Here is a 20,531-nt window from a genome sequence, read left to right as displayed (position 1 = left end):
TCTGCCTGCTCTAACCAGTGAGCCACACTTCTCCACATGACTTTCACATTTATATGAGTCATTGTCTGTATATAACATGTGTGTGATGTAACTCATGCCGACACCCTGTCCTTCTTACTTGGGATGAGTAGCCCTATAAAATAAATTAAATACACATGAGAGGGGGCCTATGTGAAGAGGAGGGTCACCATTGGAGTGTGGTAGCAAGCCCGGACTGTCCGTACTGGGCATCGGGCGTTTCCATGGGAGGCTGGAAAGGTGGTGGTGGGTGGGGGTGGGGGGGGGGGCGGTTTTGTTAACGCAACTTGCACATTTATTCAAAGCTGCGCGCATACTGAAAAGCCATGAAGTGCACAATTATCTCAACCTAATATAAACTTCTTTTGAGTTGTACTTAAGTGGTTGTCTATTTACTTACTTGCATACTATTGCGCGACCTCTTCTAATGTGTCTGTAAAACGTAACTTTTGTCCTGAATTTTGACCTTCTGTCCTGAATTTTGACCCTTGGTCCTGAATTTTTACACTCACCGTCCTGAAGTTGCACCTATGCCAGTTGGTCACCCTGGCTGGTTTGCCCGTGGCGCCGTAATAAAAAGAATGCAAGAAAGAAACCTCGAGATTCTCACGGAACCAGGGAAAGGGCATAACTCTGAACAGATATCAGCCTATCAGTTCGAGTCTGTCAGACGGTGGACTAAATTTCGGAGAGATCAGAGAGCACGTATGGAGGGGGCTACCATGAAGGCGTGAGCGAGAAGATCTACTCTGCAGCAGTAAAAGAAGCTCCGCTGCAGGGCGAACCGTGCAAAGAAGCTTGTTCTAAAAACAACGGTAAAACATAAATGCGGCAAGTTTCTTTTTTAAATGACATAAATGGTTCCTCATTGCTACACATGCATGCAGTTGTCTTATTGACTCATGAAAGTAAGTTATCTGTGTTAAGTATTGGCGTATGTTGCTACACTAAAAGTTAAATAACATATAGCTATTTTTTAAAGTTAATTATGCAGCAACGTGTCGCTCCGGTGTGCATTATTGACACCTACTGTAGCCGGTGCTGGCATAGAAGGCCTCTGTCCTGTCATTACGGCAGGGCGAATATTCGACGAAGGCCTTCAGGTCCTCGGTGGCGATGTAGCAGGCTCCGACAGGTGTCCTTCCAGACGCCTTCCCGTTTTCTCGAACGTTCCAGTGCTGATACGGAGCACAGGCCTGGACACCAAAGAGGGAGAAAAAAAATCTTGTCTGCTTAGGTCTGTTGACTGTTAGTACTCTGCCCGATTCTTATAGACAGACGTAAATCTCGACATGCAGGTCTATGGCCTTGCTTGGGTGCAATTTTAAAGCTTTCGCAAATTGACAGATGGTTCCTGAAGGATGCCTGAAAACCTAAGACCCTAATTACAGGTTGGAAGTTAATTCAGTCCCATGCATAAACCCCTGCTTACGCTCGGGACTGAATTTCGAGTTTATTTTATTTTAAGGCAGCATCTGATAATTATCAGATGCACTAACTAACCCAACATTCGATCAATTTCGGCAGGTCAAATATGCTGCATAGCTATCTGCGCCTGTCAACAACTACTGCATTAAACCCTCCACATAGGTATGCGAAAGCTGTTGAGCAGAATTTGCTTCCACTAGTAGCCTTTCTGTGGTTTCATGCAGCTGTTCTTAGACAAGGACAGTTCATTGATCTCCTTCCCCACTGGATAAACAAAGCACACTTTCTTGCTTTAGATATCTTAAAACCGAGAAATCCTAATATTTAATGAGTCCACTGCCTCCCCCAAAAGATCAATGTGCTATAACACACTTACACTGTGTACCACTTACCAGGGATGTTTCAGGGTTTGGTATAGCTTGAGCTCTCATGAAATGTTTTTCTGTGAATTGGTTTCATGAAATTAACATAATTGATATAGGGACTGACTATACCCTTTCCAAATATTTTCTTTGCTTTACTTAACATCAGTCGATGTGAACTCTTAAGACGCAAGGCTCCCTTCAGAGGGACCCACAAAATATAGTGACAGGGCCACTGGCAGAAAGTAAAGAGAGCAGATAAGTAGCGGGAGGTAAACAAGGGGAGAGGTTAGCTGGTGAGAAAATGATGAGTGGAAAGTAGAGATTGAGGGATGCAGAACAGAGAACGAGAGACAGAAGGGAACTGAGGAAAACCAAGAAAGACAAGGGGCAAAGACGATGGGGCAAAAGAAAACGGATGATAAATGCAATGAGGGGGCTAGAGAGGAGCTGAAGGAGAAGTGTGAAGTTGGAGAGAGTAAGAATCAAGCTAGAGAGGAAGCAACACAAAAATGAGGGACAAAAAGGGGAGAGAACTGAATAAAAAGAAGAATGAGGGTGAATGAAAGGAATACATCAGACAGAGAACAGGAGAAATGAAAGGTAAGAAAAAAATGCAGAGAAAACCAACTTTGTCACTGTGGCAAATACACTGAGATTGTGAAAGGGACAGGTGTGAGCCAGCACACAGGAGGAAATTGAGAGTGGGAGAGAAATTGGGCAAAGGGGTAATAGAGCTCTTACTTATTCATTAAACTGTTTTAAGTTGAGGCCAGGATTATGGGTGTGCTATGCTTTCAAACAATTTTGCACGGCTTTCTAAGCATTTTCTGGTGGGGGCAAAAATATTCCTGTAAAATGGTTGCTGAAGTTTTCCACATGTTGACCAATGTTTTAAGCAATGTTAATGATCTTGCGTGCTACTATATTTACAATCTTGTATTCATTTTCAATGGGTCAAAAGCACACAAATTCCACGTCGAGCAATGTTGACTAGTGTTATTGGACAAACATTGCTTGTTGGATAACCTCTTAACAACGGCACTCCCTCCCTACCACTTTACTTGCTAAGATACTGCTTTGCTGTCAAGTGTTGTTACTATCTCATTACAAACATGGCGGCCATGCCCAGGAGTCTTGCTGCTGTCACTGACATACTGCTTAATGCTGATTCTCCTCTGCAGGTAAGATGATAGTTACTAATGTATATTGAAACTTGGTCACCAATCAAAGGCCTCACACCATGAAGCATGGGCTGCATTTGTGCAGCTAGTAAACCCCACTTATTTCCCTACCAGAAAATCTTATCTTTTTCTGATAAAGAACGCAGCCTCTTAGTTTTCTGCAGTCACTGTAAAGAAAAGTAGCTCAAATCAGACCCAGCAGGTGCATGCTGTCCAAGCAAGGTTAGATGCCTAGAGCGCTAGCCGGGGGGTTTCTGACCAGGACCACTGCTGAGTGTGGAAGAGAGGGGGAAGTCTGCTTTTACTGAGAAGGTGGTCCCTCTTCATCACCTGGATGGAAAGCACCATGGAAGCCGCAGCAGCTTGCTTTCCTAGTGCAGGGTTCTATGAAATGCCGTTCACAGGCATTAAATAGGATTGGGGATTTTGGCTGGTTGCCCCTGGTCTTGTGACTGGCTGACGGGCCACGGCAGGGAGGAGAAGTGGTGGGCACTGTAAATGGACATGTCGGTTTGGCCAGCCGTCTTAGGATGGCCAAACAGACAGGCACACTTAGGTTTTTCTAACCTCACTGTGTTCCACAGACGTGTGGAGAAACGGCACAGACTCCCTGTGCCTGAGCGAGCGTCAGACCAGCCCGCTCAGGGCAATCTCAGCAATGCTCTCGTGCTTGGTAATAGCATGAGAGCAGCATCTGGATTGGATGGGGAGTCAGTAATGCACTGGGACTGCCGGGAGCAGGCGAGCAGAGGAACACAGAGGTACAAGGCAGCATAAGGTAAGTCTTTTTTGTTACATTTCTTATTAATTCCCCAAGCCACCGCCCACCACTGTATATTAGCAGCTGCTGTCACTGCCTTGTTCTAAATGTGTTTGCTTCCACATTCCATTAGAAGATCAGAAATGAACACATTAGTTTGCCCTCCCCTAAATAGAGGTGTCTAGCCTTTTCACCACTGTCTGCAAAGTCTAATCATATTCAAGTAATGCTATCTGCCCTTAAACACAAAAAAGTTTAATGTGCAAGGACACACTCCTCTTCATCTATGAGCAAATGTGTCCCCCCCCATGATTAATCTCTCACTTTTTACACTTCAGTTAAACTCGTTTTCTGAAACCCATCAAATGTTATCAACCCACACCATTGATAACCACCCCTATCTAGGAGTGTAACATAATCTAGTAATGGAGATCAATTAACACATGGTTGTCAAAATTAACGATTCAAAAATGAAATGTTCTCTTGGTAATTTGTTCACAAAACGGAAAAATCAGTTACAATAATTGAACTGCATTGCAGACATTTGTAACGTGTGCAAGAGACCAGAGTTTTGTTGTTTGAGAGACCATGGGATGGGGTGGGGGGTCCTCATAGTGTAGGTTTGAACAATTGGTATATTACATATAATATTAAGCTTTTTTAAAACATTTTTTATTATTATTTCGTTGTCAGGAATTCACATACATCAATAAACATCAATCGTTTCCATTTGTGATTAATCAGTACATTACACGTTTTACTGCGTACATGACAAGTTACCTTAATACATTTTCGAGTTGCCTAGCAGTTGACATCAATCTCACCGTTCCTCCCCTTACCATGACATTAGAGTTTTGTTGTAAACTAATCTTGAGGCCCCCTCTATATTCATGGTCTGTCTTCAGGGGTTGATGACATCCGCGGATGTTCACAAACATTGCCACAGGATTCATTCCACTTCCACCATTTTCTGGACCATTTTTTGGGACATCCCCTGTGTGTATAAACCGCTTTTTCGGCCATCATAGCGACATCCATGTCATTTTCCCATTGCAGCTGTGTAGGCACCACCCCGGAGCCCCAGTTCCTGGCTATATTCTGCTTAGCCGTCACCATCCCAAGCGTTGCCCAATTCTGTAGTCCCAGGTTAAGGTCCGTAGACTTCCAAATATTTAGTAGGCAACACCCAGGGTCTCGCTGGACCTCTACCGCCCCCACCTCCGAGATCCCAGTTAACACTTGCTCCCAGTAGGCTTCTATCTTTGGACATTCCCATTGTATATGAAAGTGTGTTCCGACTTGTCCGCATCCCCTGAGGCAGAGTGGATCGAGCGCGTGCCCGAGTTTGCGCAGCTTGGTGCAAGAGTAATATATGCGATGTAGCACTTTAAGTTGTACAAGCTTTAGCCGAGATGGGATCGCTGCCTCTCTGGCCGATGCTAGCGCGTCCATCCAGTCCGAGTCCTCAATGTCTCCTAATTCTACTTGCCACTTGCTCCTCAGGACTACCATAGGGTCCAGGAGATTATTGAGTAACTTACTGTGATATGGCTTTTTTGTCCATATAGTCTGTAAGAAGTCTATCTTCAAGGCGCAAAGAGTCTGCTAATTTGGTGCCTAGGGGGATAGCACTCTGGAGGGCGTGTCTGATTTGGATATAACGGTATAGTTCAGTGTCTGCCATCCAATAATTTCCTTGTAGAGCTGCAAATGTAAGGATTTCCCCCCTCACCCACAGATCACCGATTTTCGTGATGCCTATAAGGTCCCATTGCCTGAACCCTTTAGTGTTCGCCAGGGTCCCCAGGCGGCGCGTCTCCCAGAGTGGGGTAGCCAGTGTTAGCACTCCCTCCCATCCCAGAGCTCTCTGTGCTGTGTGCCAAATTTTGATCGTGTGGGCCGTGGGACCTGTGAGTGCATGTCGTCTCTTGTTAGTGTAAAGGGCCTACATCAAGCGGTCTACTGGTAGTATACTTCTGTATAATCTGTATGCTGGGTCATCCTGCGGGGCGTGTAGCCATTGATTAATGATCGTCAGTTGTGCAGCCCAGTAATATAATTTAACGCTTGGCAAGGCTATTCCCCTGTCATACCAGCTACGTACCAATTTAGATTGTGCTATACGGGCTGGTTCCCGTCCCATAGTAAGGAGGAAATTTCAGCGTCAGTTGCTTTGAAATAGGAAAGGGGGACCGGGAAAGTGATATTCTGGAGTGCGTAGAGGAACCTGGGAAGTGCAAGCATTTTGAATAGTGCTGCCCTTCCCAGAAGCCTCAGCGGGAGGGATCTCCAGTGTGTAATGTCCGATCTAAGTCTCTTTAGGGGTTTCAGTAGGTTTTCTTCCATGAATACAGAGTCTTGTGGGGTGACATATATTCCTAAGTATTTAAATCCTCTGGTTACAATTTGTAATGCACAGTCAGGAGGGAGTGTTGGTATTGGGCCGTGTGATATGTATAGCAATGATTTTGTCCAGTTTATAGTATACCCTGATACTGTTCCGTATGCCGTAAGGATGCCCAGTAGGACCCCCAGGGACTTCGTCTGGGACATTAAATATATCAGTACGTCATTCGCTTAAAAAGCGAGATGCGGTCCTCCCAGTCTGTCTCCCATGTTATCCTGCGGAGCAACGGATCAGAGCGTATCCATGTCGCAAGTGGTTCCAATATTAGCGCAAAGAGGAGCGGGGACAGCGGGCAGCCTTGCCTCGTCCCTCGTACCAATGTGATCTCCATTGATATATGACCATTTGCTACTACTTGGGCTAGGGGCTCTGTTAACAGTAGTTTGATCCACCCTCAGAATTTGGGGCCAAAACCCATCTTACGGAGCACTGCGAATAGGAACGGCCATTCCATGAGGTCAAGCGCCATTGTAGCATCTAACGAGAGGATGGCCGCATCTTCCTGGATCAACTGAGTAAGGGCCAGTACACCGTTGAGATGCCTTAGGTTAAGGGAGGTGTTTCGTCCAGGCATGAAGCCAGACTGGTCGGGGTGGACCAATGTCGTAAGGTGTGGTTACAGTCGGAGCGGCAGTGTTTTAGCCAATATCTTTGCTTCTGCATTTATTAGGGAGATTGGGCGATAAGAAGAGAGCTGGTCCGGAGATTTTCCGGGTTTGTGTATCACCGCGATCGTAGCTAACCTTTAGGTCTCTGGGTAGAGTTCCCTTGCGCTAGACAGTCAGTATACATGCTGAGTAGGTGGGGCATGACCCTGCTTGCAACCTTTTTGTATAGCTCTATCAGTAGGCCGTTAGGTCCCATTGCCTTTCCGGTGTGAAGTGCCGCCAGCGCCTTCCCCACTTCCTCAGCCGTGAAGTCTGCTTCGAGTGTGTGCATGTCTTCTAACGGCAGTGTGGCCATTGGTATGTCGTGTAGAAATTGCATGCAGTCATCTACTGTCGCTGTAACGCGTGGAGTGTATACCTGTTCGTAGTAGGTTGCCAACTCCTCCACTATAAGTTGGGGATCTGTAATGGTAGTACCGTCCGCTAGTGTTAGTTGTGCGATCCATCTATCCGCCTTTTCCCTTTTTTCCAGCCATGCCAGCATTTTCCCCGTCTTGTCCCCCAGCTCGTATACTTTATGTAGAGTGTTAGTGTGTCTAGCTTTTGCCATATCCTCTGCATAGGCTCTGAATTCTTGGGATGCTAGTGTCAGGGTGGTGTCAGTTGGATGCATGGTGTGGGCCGTCTCTGCCCGCTGCACTGCTGCTTCTAGGGTCTCAAGGTTCCGTCTGTGTTCCTGTTTGTGTCGTGTAATGGTCGAGATAGCTTGCCCCCTAATTACTGTTTGTACGCCTCCCATAGAGTGCACGGTGAGTCTACGGTCAACGTATTTTCCGTAAAGTAGTGTTCAGTGGATTTTATCAACGCCTTGGCAATCTTATGATTCTTTAGGTAGCCTGGGTATAGTGGGTAGATTCTCTGCCTTCTAGGGAGCTGTGTGGTGTAGGTAAGTTGAATCGGGGAGTGGTCGGAAATCCCTCTTGGTAAGTGTTTGACCGCAGTTATTTGTTCCAGGGATATTGCTAACGTCAGTATATAATCTATGCGGGAGAGACTGTTTGTGCCCCAGAGTAAAAGGTGTATTGGTGCTCAGTAGGTTGTTTAATTCTCCATATGTCAGTCAGTCCCATGGCGTCCATGAATTCCTTAAGGGCCTGGTTGGATCTGTTTGCCTCTCTGGGCGGTTTACGGTCTATAGTCGTGTCAATTACGGTATTTAGGTCCCCCCTATGATCATCTCTTCCTCGGGGAGATCGAGCAGGAGCTTCCCAAGGTCTTGGAAGGCTGTCTGGTGGAGTGTCGGGGGGAAATATACTGAGACCATGTTGTATATTCGTCCCTCCCATTGCAAGGTTATTGCAGTGAATCGTCCCTGGTCATCCGTCCAAAATTTCTTGATCACCAGGAGAGAGCTCTTATGTATCAGTATACCGACCACTCAGGATCCAGAGGAGAACTCCGCATGGGCAGCCATTCTGAACCCCCAACAGTTTAATGCTTTGCAGGCTGTTCCTGTTAAATGTGTTTCTTGGAGTAGAGCCACAGTGGGGCCCTTCCGCTTTAGATATTGCAGAACCAATCCCCTTTTAATCTTGTGTCCCAACCCGTTGATATTCCATGAAATGACGGTCGATCGTGGCGTCTGGGAGCAATTATCTTGAACCTCACGTCTTGGCATAGTGTGTGGTCTGATGTCAGCCGCGTGACTGCACTTCCTGTCCTATCGAAGTCAAAGTATACGCCATGTACATAAATGCATTCTACTGTTACGAAAAATTGTCCTTTTCGTGTATATACTGTCAGTGTAGCTATCAGTGATATTCCAAGGAGAGACTGTGGAACCATAAACTCAAAACATAACCTTACAAACTTCTCAGTACACAAAATCCCTACCCCCCACCCTGCCTCCCTGCCCGGCGGATCCAGAACCGTCCACCTCCCCAACTGAGCAGAGCGCTTACAATCCCTTACAACCTGCATAACACGTGAGAGTGAGTCTTCTGTGACCCTTGTAAAGCTTCCCTCTACAATACATTCCAGACATTGCTGCTTAGATTCGGTAGATCCTACCTGTCGGAGTCCTCAGTCCTCATTTCGGCACTACCTGCCGTATTTTGCAGTAGGCCCTTTGTTCATTGTTTCAACTCGCCCTCCTGTGTAGCGCCTCACTATGGGTCATGTCCAGGTATCCCTGCAGAGCATCAGAGATATCTGTTGGGACCTTTTAAGCTGCAGTCTGAAGAGGTACCGTACTTGAAGTTTGTCTACAGACGTTAATTCTCTGTCTGTCGCCTTTCTCCACTGTGATTGTTGTGCGTCGCATCCCGGTTCCTGGGTCCTCTAGCTGGTCGCCAGCCCTCCAGCCAGTCTCTTGCTTCCCCTGGTGATCCAAAGAACCACGTTTTCCCTTCCGACTCCACGTGTAGTCTTGCTGGAAAAATCATAGAGTATTTTATTTCTCTGACGCGGAGTTCCTTCTTTACCTCTGTGAAACTTCGCCGTTGTTGTGCTACTACCGGGTAGAAGGGTAGAAGGTGACTTCTGAGTTGTCGATTTTGATTGGTGGGGCAACTCGTGCGGCCTGCAAGATGGCGTCACGGTCACGAAAGTTGAAAATGCGCGCCAAGATCGGACGTGGCAGAGCCCCCGGGCGCGGCCTGCCTCCAAGCACTCGGTGGGCCCGCTCCACCGAGAAATAGTTAGAGAGCCCTCTCGGTTGGAGCTGGTTCTGGATAAGACCCTCCATGAAGAGGTCAAGGGCTGGGCCCCCTGTTGTCTCCGGTACCCCTACCAGGCGTACATTATTGCGCCGGGATCTACCTTCTTGCTCGTCCAGCTTGGCCTTCAGCAGTGTATTATCTTCTTCTAACTTGTGCACTTTGGTCTGTAGCTCTGTTGTCGTTTTCTCAACATCGCGTAAGCGATCCGACATTTTGGCGAGGTCCGCGCGCATGAGGGAGATGTCCGTGGAGATTGTACCCATGGAGGACTGCATTGTATTCAAGGCTGCCATTACATCCTGGAGAGAGACCCCTTCAGCAGCATCAGGGTTGTCGGCCGGGCGGGCTGATGGTTGCAGCGTATCTCCCTTAACAGGGTCTGTAGTATCTTTGGTGTATGCGTATTTGTCTAGTCGGGGAATCTGCTGCGTTCTTGACCCCCTTCCACTCATTGTTCCTTATTGTAGGTGTAGAACACGGAGTCCCATGTGATGGCAATGCGCAATTGGTGTGCAAGTGGGCCCCTGCGCCACCCCCACTCTGGTGTCAGTAGTCTGGGACCAGGGCCTCCAAGTGCTATCCGGAGAGCATCTTCGTTGTTCGTGCAGGCTCTCTTCTGGGGATCCCCTTAAGTCGCTTGGGTGTCCAGCCACTATCCCTGCAGGTCGGGTACCAGTACCGCAGGCTCTGCGTGTCCACACCTCGGCCCCGTCCCCTTGAAAATTATGGAGTTGGGCAGTGGCGCTACAGGGATCCCTCACTACTGCTGGGCACCATATGGTATTGTGGGCCGCAATGGCAATGCTTCACCCACCGCCATCGTGGCTCAGTGTCTCGCCAGTCCTTTGTGTGGTACCCGCTTCTGGCCAGTCAGACGATTCGTGGGGCTCCACCGCCACCTGTCCCCGCGGCCTGGGAGCTCTGTCAGGGCACCGTCGCCTCCTCCGTCCCAGATCCGGGCCGGCGTGTGCCCCCACCGGCCGCCGAAGGGATCCCGAACCGTTTTTGGGTTTAGGCGTGGGGTCCCGGTTTGTGTCGCCCCCTCGTCCCGGTCTCTGCGGTCACTTCCGGAGATCACACTGCCGCACTAGTCGGCGCTCCCACGGGTCCCGTCTGAAATTTAGGCCCCAGCTCCGGCGGCCCCGCCAGGCCGAAATCGGCTCGACGGTGGAGCGTCGCTTCAGTGGGGAGTACAGCGATGCGGAGGCTTTCCCGCTTCAGGATTTAAGATGCAGCACCGTCGTCTGGCAGGATAAGTAGACGGATATTGTGGGGAAGGCCCTGTAGGTCACAGAGCTCCGTTAAGCTGCGGCCATCTTGGCTGGTCGCTAGCCACGCCCCCCTATAATATTAAGTTTTGACTATTTTTAAAATTCACTCGAGGGGGCAAATTGGTGGGGAATTTGGCAGACAAGAGAGATATAGGGGAATCCGCCATATTTATGCATGAAAATATTATATTTATTGTATAAGGGAATTCGGTTTTGTATCTAGATGCTTAATATGGTAAATTTCAGTAATGAGAATAATTGACCATCTCTGCAGTTTACATTTTTTTTCCCAAATTAAATTTTCAAACAAACGCTACTTTTCATTGAGTCTATGTAGCCCAAAAAAATCAAATAATATTTAAACACCTCTGGACATCAGATATTAGTTTCTAAATTGGTGCCAGTAGCTGAGGTACAAGAGGCTTCTTTAATGTGGGTCTTAACTTTCAAACATCTAAAGTATAAGACCTCTTCGAGACTTCTTAAGATGCGTGGAGTTACAAAGTGGAAGGACGGTTTTTACAGATTTGAGTTGATATCTATGGTCACACATAACGTGGCATCTTGACACCTCAGGGTGTAAAACATAATCCATGTGATGATGTTGTCTAGCTCCATACCATGTGGATCTCACAACGAGGGAAAGGATAAACCGGTGACTAAGCCTCAAATTTATATGATCATAGCTGAATAGACATTTATGGTGAAGAGCTTAGGATGAGTGCATGCTGTGTTCTGATTTAACTGCGAGGGTCTTGGAGGAAAGAATAACAGTATTCTGTGGCACTGAGGCATTTGAAAGAGAGCCAGTCCAGGAAAGAAGGATGAAAGATTGCCCTGGTGGCCCCGTCTACAATGGAGAGTGCTGGACATGTAGTCTACGGCTGTTGCTTATACTGCAAGGTGGTATTTCCTTCAACATCTTTGGCTTGAATATCTTTCAAATAGCCAGTGATAATAAAATAATGAAAGGTCTTTGGTCTACCTACTTGAGACAGCTAATGCTTCAGCTCCTTGTTCAAACCTTTTGAAAAAAAAAGGAAAACAGAGTTGAATCCAACCAGTCAGTTTCTCTCGTGTGGGCTGTACATTTTAATAATACAAGTTTGAAGTTATATTGCCCCTTGAGAATTTTCCAGCAATCCATCCTGTGCTGAATACCCTTGGTCTTGTCTTTAAAGAACAGCATTAGAGGTATGTAAGAAAGAAGAATAACTATCCAAAGGAGGGCTTCCTTGCGCCATCAATAGGGTAGGTGATGCCAAATCACTCCCATATGTATTACTGACTGTGAATTCCACCGTAGCATGATCAGAAGCATGACATGGATCACACAAAAATGGAGCAATTCCTTACACTTTGCATGATTTCCATTAAATTTATGTTCAGGTAGTCGGGATAAGGGTGGATCCAATAAACATTGCTACAGCACTGCCAAGGAATCGCACTGAGTTGCCTTTTCTGTCAGGAGTTGAACTTGGGCAATCTAAGATGTCACTGCAGCAAGAAGATCTTGTGTTTTTGATCCATTTCGTGTGGCAACCTGTTAAATGCAGGGATTTTTGGTGACTCATGAAGGTCTTCTTAACAGGTAGAAAAGGCCAGCTGCTTTCCTTTCCCACACCAGACACCAGCTTCGGAAATATGGATGAAAAGATGAAAGCAACTTGAGAAAACTCCAGTTCCCCAAATGAAAAAAACTAGAGATAGCATAAAAACTCTGGGAATCAGGCAAGACGTCAGGTAGCAACAAGCAGCAGATGGAAGATCAGCGAAATAAAAGGAGCTTGGAATTGAGGAGAGGACAGGAACAAACTTGAAATCCTGGAAGCAGGTAGCCAGCTAACAAGCGACATTGTGACTTAATTCCTAAGAAGAAATAGAAAGCACTTTCTTCCATAAAGGTTTGAGTAGGAGAATAGAATTCCAATGGATTTAGGAAGCAGTTTACTGTTTACTGTCACATCCTCGACAGCTTCAACAACCAGGCCCCCCCCACAGCTTCCGACACCCCATAATCACCGCCCCCCAGCCACGCCGAACCCCTGCTCTCCTGGACCCACATCAACAACTACGACACCATAAAAATCATGAACACCATCCCCTCCGGCTCACCATCAGACCCCTGTCCGCATACCATCTTCAACAAAGCAAGCCCCATCGCACCCCATCCCCGCAAGATCATCACCAGCTCCTTCGAGACCGCCACCTTCCCGGAGAGCTGGAAGCACGCCGAGATCAACGCCCTACTCAAGAAACCCAAGGCGGACCCTAAAGACCTCAAGAAATTCCGGCCCATCTCCCTACTCCCGTTCCCAGCGAAAGTCATCGAGAAGATTGTCAACAGGCAACTGACCCGCTTTCTCGAGGAGAACAACATCCTAGACCCGTCCCAATCCGGATTCCACAGCACCGAAACTGCCCTCATCGCCACCACTGACAACATCAGGACCCGGCTGGACTACGGAGAAACCGCGGCCCTCATCCTCCCGGACCTCTCGGCCGCCTTTGACACAGTCTGCCACCGCACCCTACGCGCACGCCTCCACAACACAGTGATCCGCGACAAAGCACTGGACTGGACCACCTCCTTCCTCACCGGCAGAACCCACAGTGTCCGTCTCCCTCCATTCCGATCTAAAGCCACCAAGATCATCTGCGGCGTATCCCAAGGATCATCCCTCAGCCCGACACTTTTCAATGTCTACATGGCACCGCTCGCCCACATAGCCCGACCGCACGACCTCAACATGATCTCATACGCCGACGACACCCAGCGGATGTATGTCATCATAGCGCATGCTTTTACTACACATGCCTTTACAACGCAGGTTTTACAACGCAAGTTGTTACGTGGATAGTAGGGAAGGTTTTGGATAGTAAATTAAACTATTCCCTATCTTGCAGCGCCCCCCAGCGCAATTCGTTGTAATGACTTTCGTTGTTAAACCTGCGTTGTAAAGGTACTGCGTAGTGAAAGTTGTGTCGTAAAGGATGTTTCCCCACCCAGCTTATCCTCTCCCTCATCAGGGCCCCCACCACCGCCAAAACCAACCTCCACGAAGGAATGAAGGCCGCCGCCAAATGGATGAAGAACAGCCACCTGAAACGGGACTTGGACAAGACGAAGGTCCTCATCCTCGGCTCTACCCCCTCTGCCTGGGACGACTCCTGGTGGCCGGCCACACTGGGAGTTTCACCGACGCCCACCGACCACGCACGCAACCCAAGGTTCATCCTTGACTCATCGCTATCAATGACCCTGCAAGTCAACACCTTGCATGCTTCTCAAGATCTACAGATGGATCCCCGCCGGAACCAGAAGGACTATCACCCAGGCCCTCGTCAGCAGTAGACTGGAATACGGCAACGCCCTCTACGCGGGAACCTCGGCCAAACGGGCAAAGAAAGAGAGTTCTCCCAAGTACTTTTAGGTCCAGAGGGGGGAGACAAAAGCAAACATATGCGAAATACCTCTGATAATGACCTATATTGCTTTTTGACTAAGAGTAAATCTTAAACAATCTTTATACAGAGAAGGATGTCAGAGAGAAAAGCTAACACTTGAAGGTATTATCAAAACATATTTTTTATTTTATTTATTTTTTATATATACTTTATATCGTTTATAGAAAATGTTTTATGCATCTGCATATTTCGTTTTGTCAGTTAACATATTTTACAGAAATTCACCAGTGTAAAAGACATTTGGTGTGAACAGAGAAACTACAGAAGTGAAAAAATTTGACTTAAGAGAAAAAGCCCCTAACAATATATTCAATCCTAACACTCTCACATATAAACTTTCATACCATACATACCATCATAGTTATAAAAAAACATTCCTAACAAACATTAGAAAACAAACTAGACACAATGAGACAGAGAGACCCAAAAGGTGTACTTGGTAGATTGCAACAAGAACCTAGATGAGGTGGTTCTACCAGTTTAGAAATTGGTCTGTGTAGATTTGACCAAACTATATCCAGATTTGTGGATGCTGGGCCGACGTACGTTTCGGTGACAGTGTCACCTTCCTCAGGGCCAAGGAAAACATATAACAAGATAACAAATATTCTTCACACAGGTTAAAACAAGAGGGGCATTGCACAGTAAATTTCTGTTCTGAAAGTAAAGAAAACATGTGTAAATTTACAAATACTATTTATGTAAAATTTTGCATTCTTTGACATCCTCTTTAGTGCATCTTTGGCATTAAATTATTATTTACTCAGTTATAGGCACCATCTGCTCAGAGTAGGCACAGAGAACCTTATTAAAAATAGAATCTAAGAAAGGTGAAATTTAGAAAATGCAGCAGAAGGGAGTTTTAGTATAAAGGAGACACCTGTGGCAGACCCAGGACATTGACCTTCAGGAGACTTCTCAAGACCTGGTTGTTTGAGCAGTAGCAGCACCCCCCTCACCCCCCAGCACCTTGAGACCCTCTACAAATGATTGATTGATTGCAGTAATTTCAGAACAGAATAAAAAGGGTATTAATTCATTGGATCAGGACTCAGGACGGGTATTCGAATTACACTATGCCAAAAAAGGCTTCATGCAAATCGTGAGTAAATTCAATAACAGGAAAAACCTATTACCAGAGCTGCGTCAAGCAACAGACACCATGCGTCAGCTAGCCCAGAAGTTACAAAGGGAAGCCCAGAAAGATGTGGGCACAAAACACCGCTCCATACTCGATCAGTCCACAGTAGGACTGGCTCACCCCTCTGACAAGAATCAGGCAAGTGCCAGGGATGGCGCCTTTTATCGCCCAGTGAGATCTTTGGAAGGGGAGACGGCTGGAAGAGAAGAAGAGGGGCTTGATGAGAACCATAGCTGAGACAATGCTAGCCAGGGAGCCCATCTCAGCTTCCTCACTGTGGCCCTTGGGGTTGAGGTGTAGTTTTCATCATCCCTCCCAAGAGGCTGCAATACATTTTGCATTTATGATAAGAGGTCCTGTATCTTCTGTTACTGCATGACTGTGGGTACAGAATGCATTGTCGGTCTGGTCTTGGACTGAGTGGCAGAGCCTGGTTTCTCCATTTACAGGTCCTGCACTGGGCACTATTCCATCTGCCGCCTCACCTCCAGATATCCATATTGCAAACCATTCCCAATACCTACCACAACCTTATTTTTCCAGGCCTTGACAGAGGCTCCCATCCACTGCTGGGATTTGTAGACTTCCATTGTCATGGAGCTCTTGTTCACCACTCGATCGCCTGCAGGGGACATTAAACAACTTTAGTGTTTAAGTTATTCATGTAATTCATCTAAGTAATAGTAAAGCATGTTATTTACAGCACCTAGAATCGGCAGACGTACATGAGAAGTGCTAAATACAAAATATTATTATTGTGTAATCTGAACTAAGATGCAACATGCAGTCTTTCAGAGCAGACAAATCAGTAGGCCTTTAGCAACGACAAAAGTCGTATCCAGAACATACCATCCCCTCTCAAACACAACCATCAAGTCGGTCCCAACCGAGGTGTCCTGCTGCATTCTCCCTCTCTAGGCCTCAAGCAGGCTCTCGCCCTCCCGAAGTTCCTCACATGATATACATGCACATTCAACACTGACAGGCACCTCCAGGACTCTTCCAAGCCACCTCTTGCCTGAACCCGTTACCCCAAAAGCATAGTTACAAGCGACAAACGTCCAGCTGCCCACTCACACCCCCACACCCAGTCCCCTTCCCCTGGTTCGTCCATGAGTTCTCAGTTTGTTACCTCTTCCTATTTTTCTTTTTTTTTTTTTTAAATTTTATTGAGCAAACTTTAAATTTACAGCAGTAAATAGTAATTAACATATATAGTATCGTCATTCTAATATAGTGGGGGGTTTTTCCCCAAATTGTAAAGGAACGCAAAAAGGCTGTACATAATACATTAAATACACTCAATAGTACAAATTGTCTTTGTGTTGTATGTGACAGGTATAGTGATATATAGATAATAAAGCAGGACACAGTTTTGGAATAGATATTCGACATGCACTATACCCTCATTATCTTACTCCATACTTCTATATAAATTAGACAAGTATTCCAACAAGGTTCAAGTGGGTTTAAAATCAGGCCCTTTGCTGATTATACCAACTAGCTATAGGAGCCCAGATCAATTCCCCTTTAGCTCTGGATTTTTTCCCTCTAGTTTTATATATTGCTGTTTCTAGCTTGTATGTAGCAAGGAGTCTATTCATCCAGCCCTGGAATGTAGGTGCCTCTGTATCCTTCCATCGGGCTGCTAGCATAATTCTGTATATAGCTGTGCACAGATAAGTTGTATATATTTCTGAATTATTAAGTTCTAAAGAGCTATCATAACCTAATACAACCAAGGTAGCTGATATTTGGATCTCCCAGCCAAAAATTTCAGCCCAGAATTTACATATTCTCTCTTTTAGTTGTTCGAGTTTCGGGCAATCAGAACATATGTATTAAATCTGCAGGACCGAGCGCGCATCTAGGACATTTATCATGACTAGCCTTACCCCATGAGAACAATTTAGCCGGTGTATAATATAGATTACAAGCCGTTTTATAAATTTGGGCTTTTAGGTTACTTGCGAGTATGACTTTAGAGGATAATTGTAGCACCATATCTATATCCACATTGGGATTATTAAGTTTGTTAGCCCAACTTTCCTCTATTTTCCCTAGGTCATCTGGGTGATTGTTTATAAGAATCCCGTAAATATCACTAATTCTGACCGACTGTAAGTTTAAACTTGTGGCATAACTCGTTGAAAGTGATTCTGCCATCTGAATTTAAGAAGTCGCCAATAGTAACGATGCCTACATTTTCCCAGCGCTTAGTAACATTATCATTTAGATATTGCGGGATTATAGAGCTACGCCATAAAGGTGTATATTTGGTGTATTTAGGTATTGATAGTACTCTAGTAGCTTTAGTCCATATTTTGAATGCGTCTGTCACTATTTTAAATTTAATCTTTTTATAATATGATGGCTCGATTTGTCTTAGCAGTAGTCCGCGCGCAGTATCTCCTAATGTAAGTTCATAGATAGAGGGAAAGTCATGAGGAGATCTTATTCGTTCTGGAATTTTAGAAGTGGTTAAGACGGACATCTGTTGCAGAATGGCGGCCCACATGTAGTAGGTTAAGTTTGGAACTGCTAATCCGCCTCGGGATGTAGGTGACACTAATTTAGTTATAGCCCGTCTTGTCTTCCCATAATTCCAAATAAAAGCTTTATACGTAGAACCTAAAGCCAAAGTCCTGACGGGAGGTTGCGAGTCTGAAAATATAGACATTCAGAGAGGGACTCGACAAGGGTGTCCGTGCTCACCACTTCTATTTGCCTTATATATTAATCCCTTAATCACTAAATTATTAACCTCACCAAGGATAACCCCAGTCAAGACTAGAATATATAATACTAAAATACTTGCCTATGCCGATGACGTAGCGATCCTAACAACTAATCCTACTGAGGCTATAGAGGAAATAGGAGTAGTTACTAAAATATTCGGCCAGTACTCAGGGTACTCATTAAATAAAGACAAAACGATGGTTGTCTGCACCGATAACACGCCATATATAAGTCAATATAGAGTTGGACATGCAAAATATTTAGGGGTCAACATCTCACCAAATACTAACGAAATGATTACAATTAACTACGATCCTGTAATCACAAAAATAAAAAAAGATCTTGTTAGAGTCAATAACCTTCACTTATCCATAATTGGTAGAACTAACTATATTAAAATGACAATCTTTCCAAAACTACTATACTTATTTCGTGCAATTCCCTTCCTTATTGATAATACTTATATAAAGAAGATAGACCAAGTAATAACATCATTTATTTGGAACCTCTTCCTATTTTTCACACCATCGGACATACAAGGAGGAGGGGGGAGGCCACCGGTGGAAAGCAAGTTCCCTTGAAGCATCATTTGACCCCTTCACACTGTAAGTTTCTATTCTTAGCCGCCTGTAACCATGATTTAGTACTTATGATATGTCTTCCGGTACTATACATGTAACGTTGGTAAATAAAAATGTGTAATGATCCTAAAATGTGAAAACCCTTATAAAATGGTTTAAAATAAATAAATGAACACAACCATCAAGACATATTGAAATTCCAAACAAAGGAGTCGCACAGATTCACATTAACCACTAAATGCTAAAACATAAGCTAGCTGACAACTTTCGCTCATTATTAATCAATCAATCAATCAATCAATCAATCAGCGTACTTGTAGAGTGCGCTATTTACCCTTAAGGGTTCTAAGGCGCTGAGGGGAGGGGCGGCGGATGCTGCTACTGCTCAAAGAGCCAGGTCTTGAGGAGCCTTCTGAAGGCGAGAAGGTCTTGGGTCTGCCGTATGTGGGTGGGGAGGGTGTTCCAGGTCTTGACGGCAAGGTATGAGAAGGATCTGCCGCCGGAGGTCGTTCGTTGGATGCGAGGGACAGCTGCGAGGGCGAGGCTGGCGGAGCGAAGTTGGCGGGTTGGGGTGTGGAAGCTGAGTCTGCTGTTCAGGTAGGCTGGTCCGGCATTGTGGAGTGCTTTGTGTGCGTGGGTGAGGAGCTTGAAGGTGATCCTCTTATTGAGCCAGTGTTGGTCTCTCAGGTGGGGGGTGATGTGGGTGCGGCGGGGGACATTGGCGATCAGTCAGGCGGAGGCGTTTTGGATGCGTTGTAGTCGTCGTAGGTGTTTGGCTGGGATTCCTGCATAGAGTGCGTTGCCGTAGTCCCGTCTGCTGCTGACGAGGGCCACCGTCACCGTTCTTCTTGTTTCGGTGGGGTGTTGTAGCAGGAGGAGGAGACGGTGTTGACTTGCTTCGACATGGAGAGGGAAGAGTCGAGGATGAATCCTAGGTTGTGTGCATGGTCGGTGGGTGTTGGTGCTGTTCCCAGTGTGGTCGGCCACCAGGAGTTGTCCCAGGCTGAGGGGGTGGGTCCGAGGATGAGGACCTCTCTAGTGTCAAAGTTCAGCTTCAGACGGCTGCTCCTCATCCAGTCGGTGACGGCCTTCATTCCCTCGTGGAGGTTGATTTTGGCGGTGTATGGGTCCTTTGTGAGGGATAGTTTGAGCTGGGTGTCGTCGGCGTAGGAGATAATGTTGAGGTCGTGATGGCGGCCCACTTGTGCGAGAGGGCCATGTAGACGTTGAACAGTGTCGGGCTGAGGGATGAGCCCTGGGGGATGTCGCAGATGATGTTGGTGGCTTTGGATCGGAAGGGTGGGAGGCGGACGCTCTGGGTTCTTCCGAAGAGGAAGGACGTGGCCCAGTCAAGAGCCTTCTCTTGGATTCCGGCTTCTAGGAGGCGTGTCTTTAGAGTGTGATGGCAGACCCTGTCGAAGGCGGCTGAAAGGTCCAGGAGGATGAAGGCTGATGTTTCGCCGTCGTCTAGTTGGCGCCTGATGTCGGCTGTGGCGGCGATGAGGGCAGTCTCGGTGCTGTGGTTTTGTCTGAATCCGGACTGGGACGGGTCCAAGATGTTGCTGTCTTCCAGGTGGCGGGCCAGTTGCATGTTGAGGATTTTTTCGATGACCTTTGCCGGGAACAAGAGCAGGGAGATGGGCCGGAAGTTCTTGAGGTTCTTGGGGTCCGCTTTGGGCTTCTTGAGGAGGGCGTTGATTTCGGCGTACTTCCAGCTTTCCGGGAATGCCGCTGTTTCGAAGGAGATATTGATGACCTTCCGTAGTTGGGGTGCATTGGCAGCATCTGCTTTGTTGAATACGTGGTGTGGGCATAGGTCAGACGGAAATCCTGAGTGGATGGAG

The 20,531-nt window shown here is 46.4% G+C and overlaps 1 protein-coding gene across 1 annotated transcript in view; it reads right to left on the bottom strand.

Moving 5' to 3' along the window:
- ITGA2B (integrin subunit alpha 2b) overlaps positions 1 to 20,531 on the bottom strand; it is a 320,876-nt gene that overhangs the window by 240,938 nt on the left and 59,407 nt on the right. The window contains exons 3-4 of the mRNA XM_086923897.1: positions 15,892 to 15,989; positions 1,049 to 1,214 (exon numbers count right to left, since the gene is read on the bottom strand). Of these exons, the coding sequence (XP_086780023.1) occupies positions 1,049 to 1,214; positions 15,892 to 15,989 (264 nt within the window). The remainder of the gene's footprint in view (positions 1 to 1,048; positions 1,215 to 15,891; positions 15,990 to 20,531) is intronic.

Source organism: Lissotriton vulgaris, chromosome 5 (genome assembly GCF_964263255.1).
Source record: "Lissotriton vulgaris chromosome 5, aLisVul1.2, whole genome shotgun sequence".
Classification (NCBI taxonomy): Eukaryota; Metazoa; Chordata; class Amphibia; order Caudata; family Salamandridae; genus Lissotriton; species Lissotriton vulgaris.
This window is presented reverse-complemented; position numbering and strand designations above follow the sequence as displayed.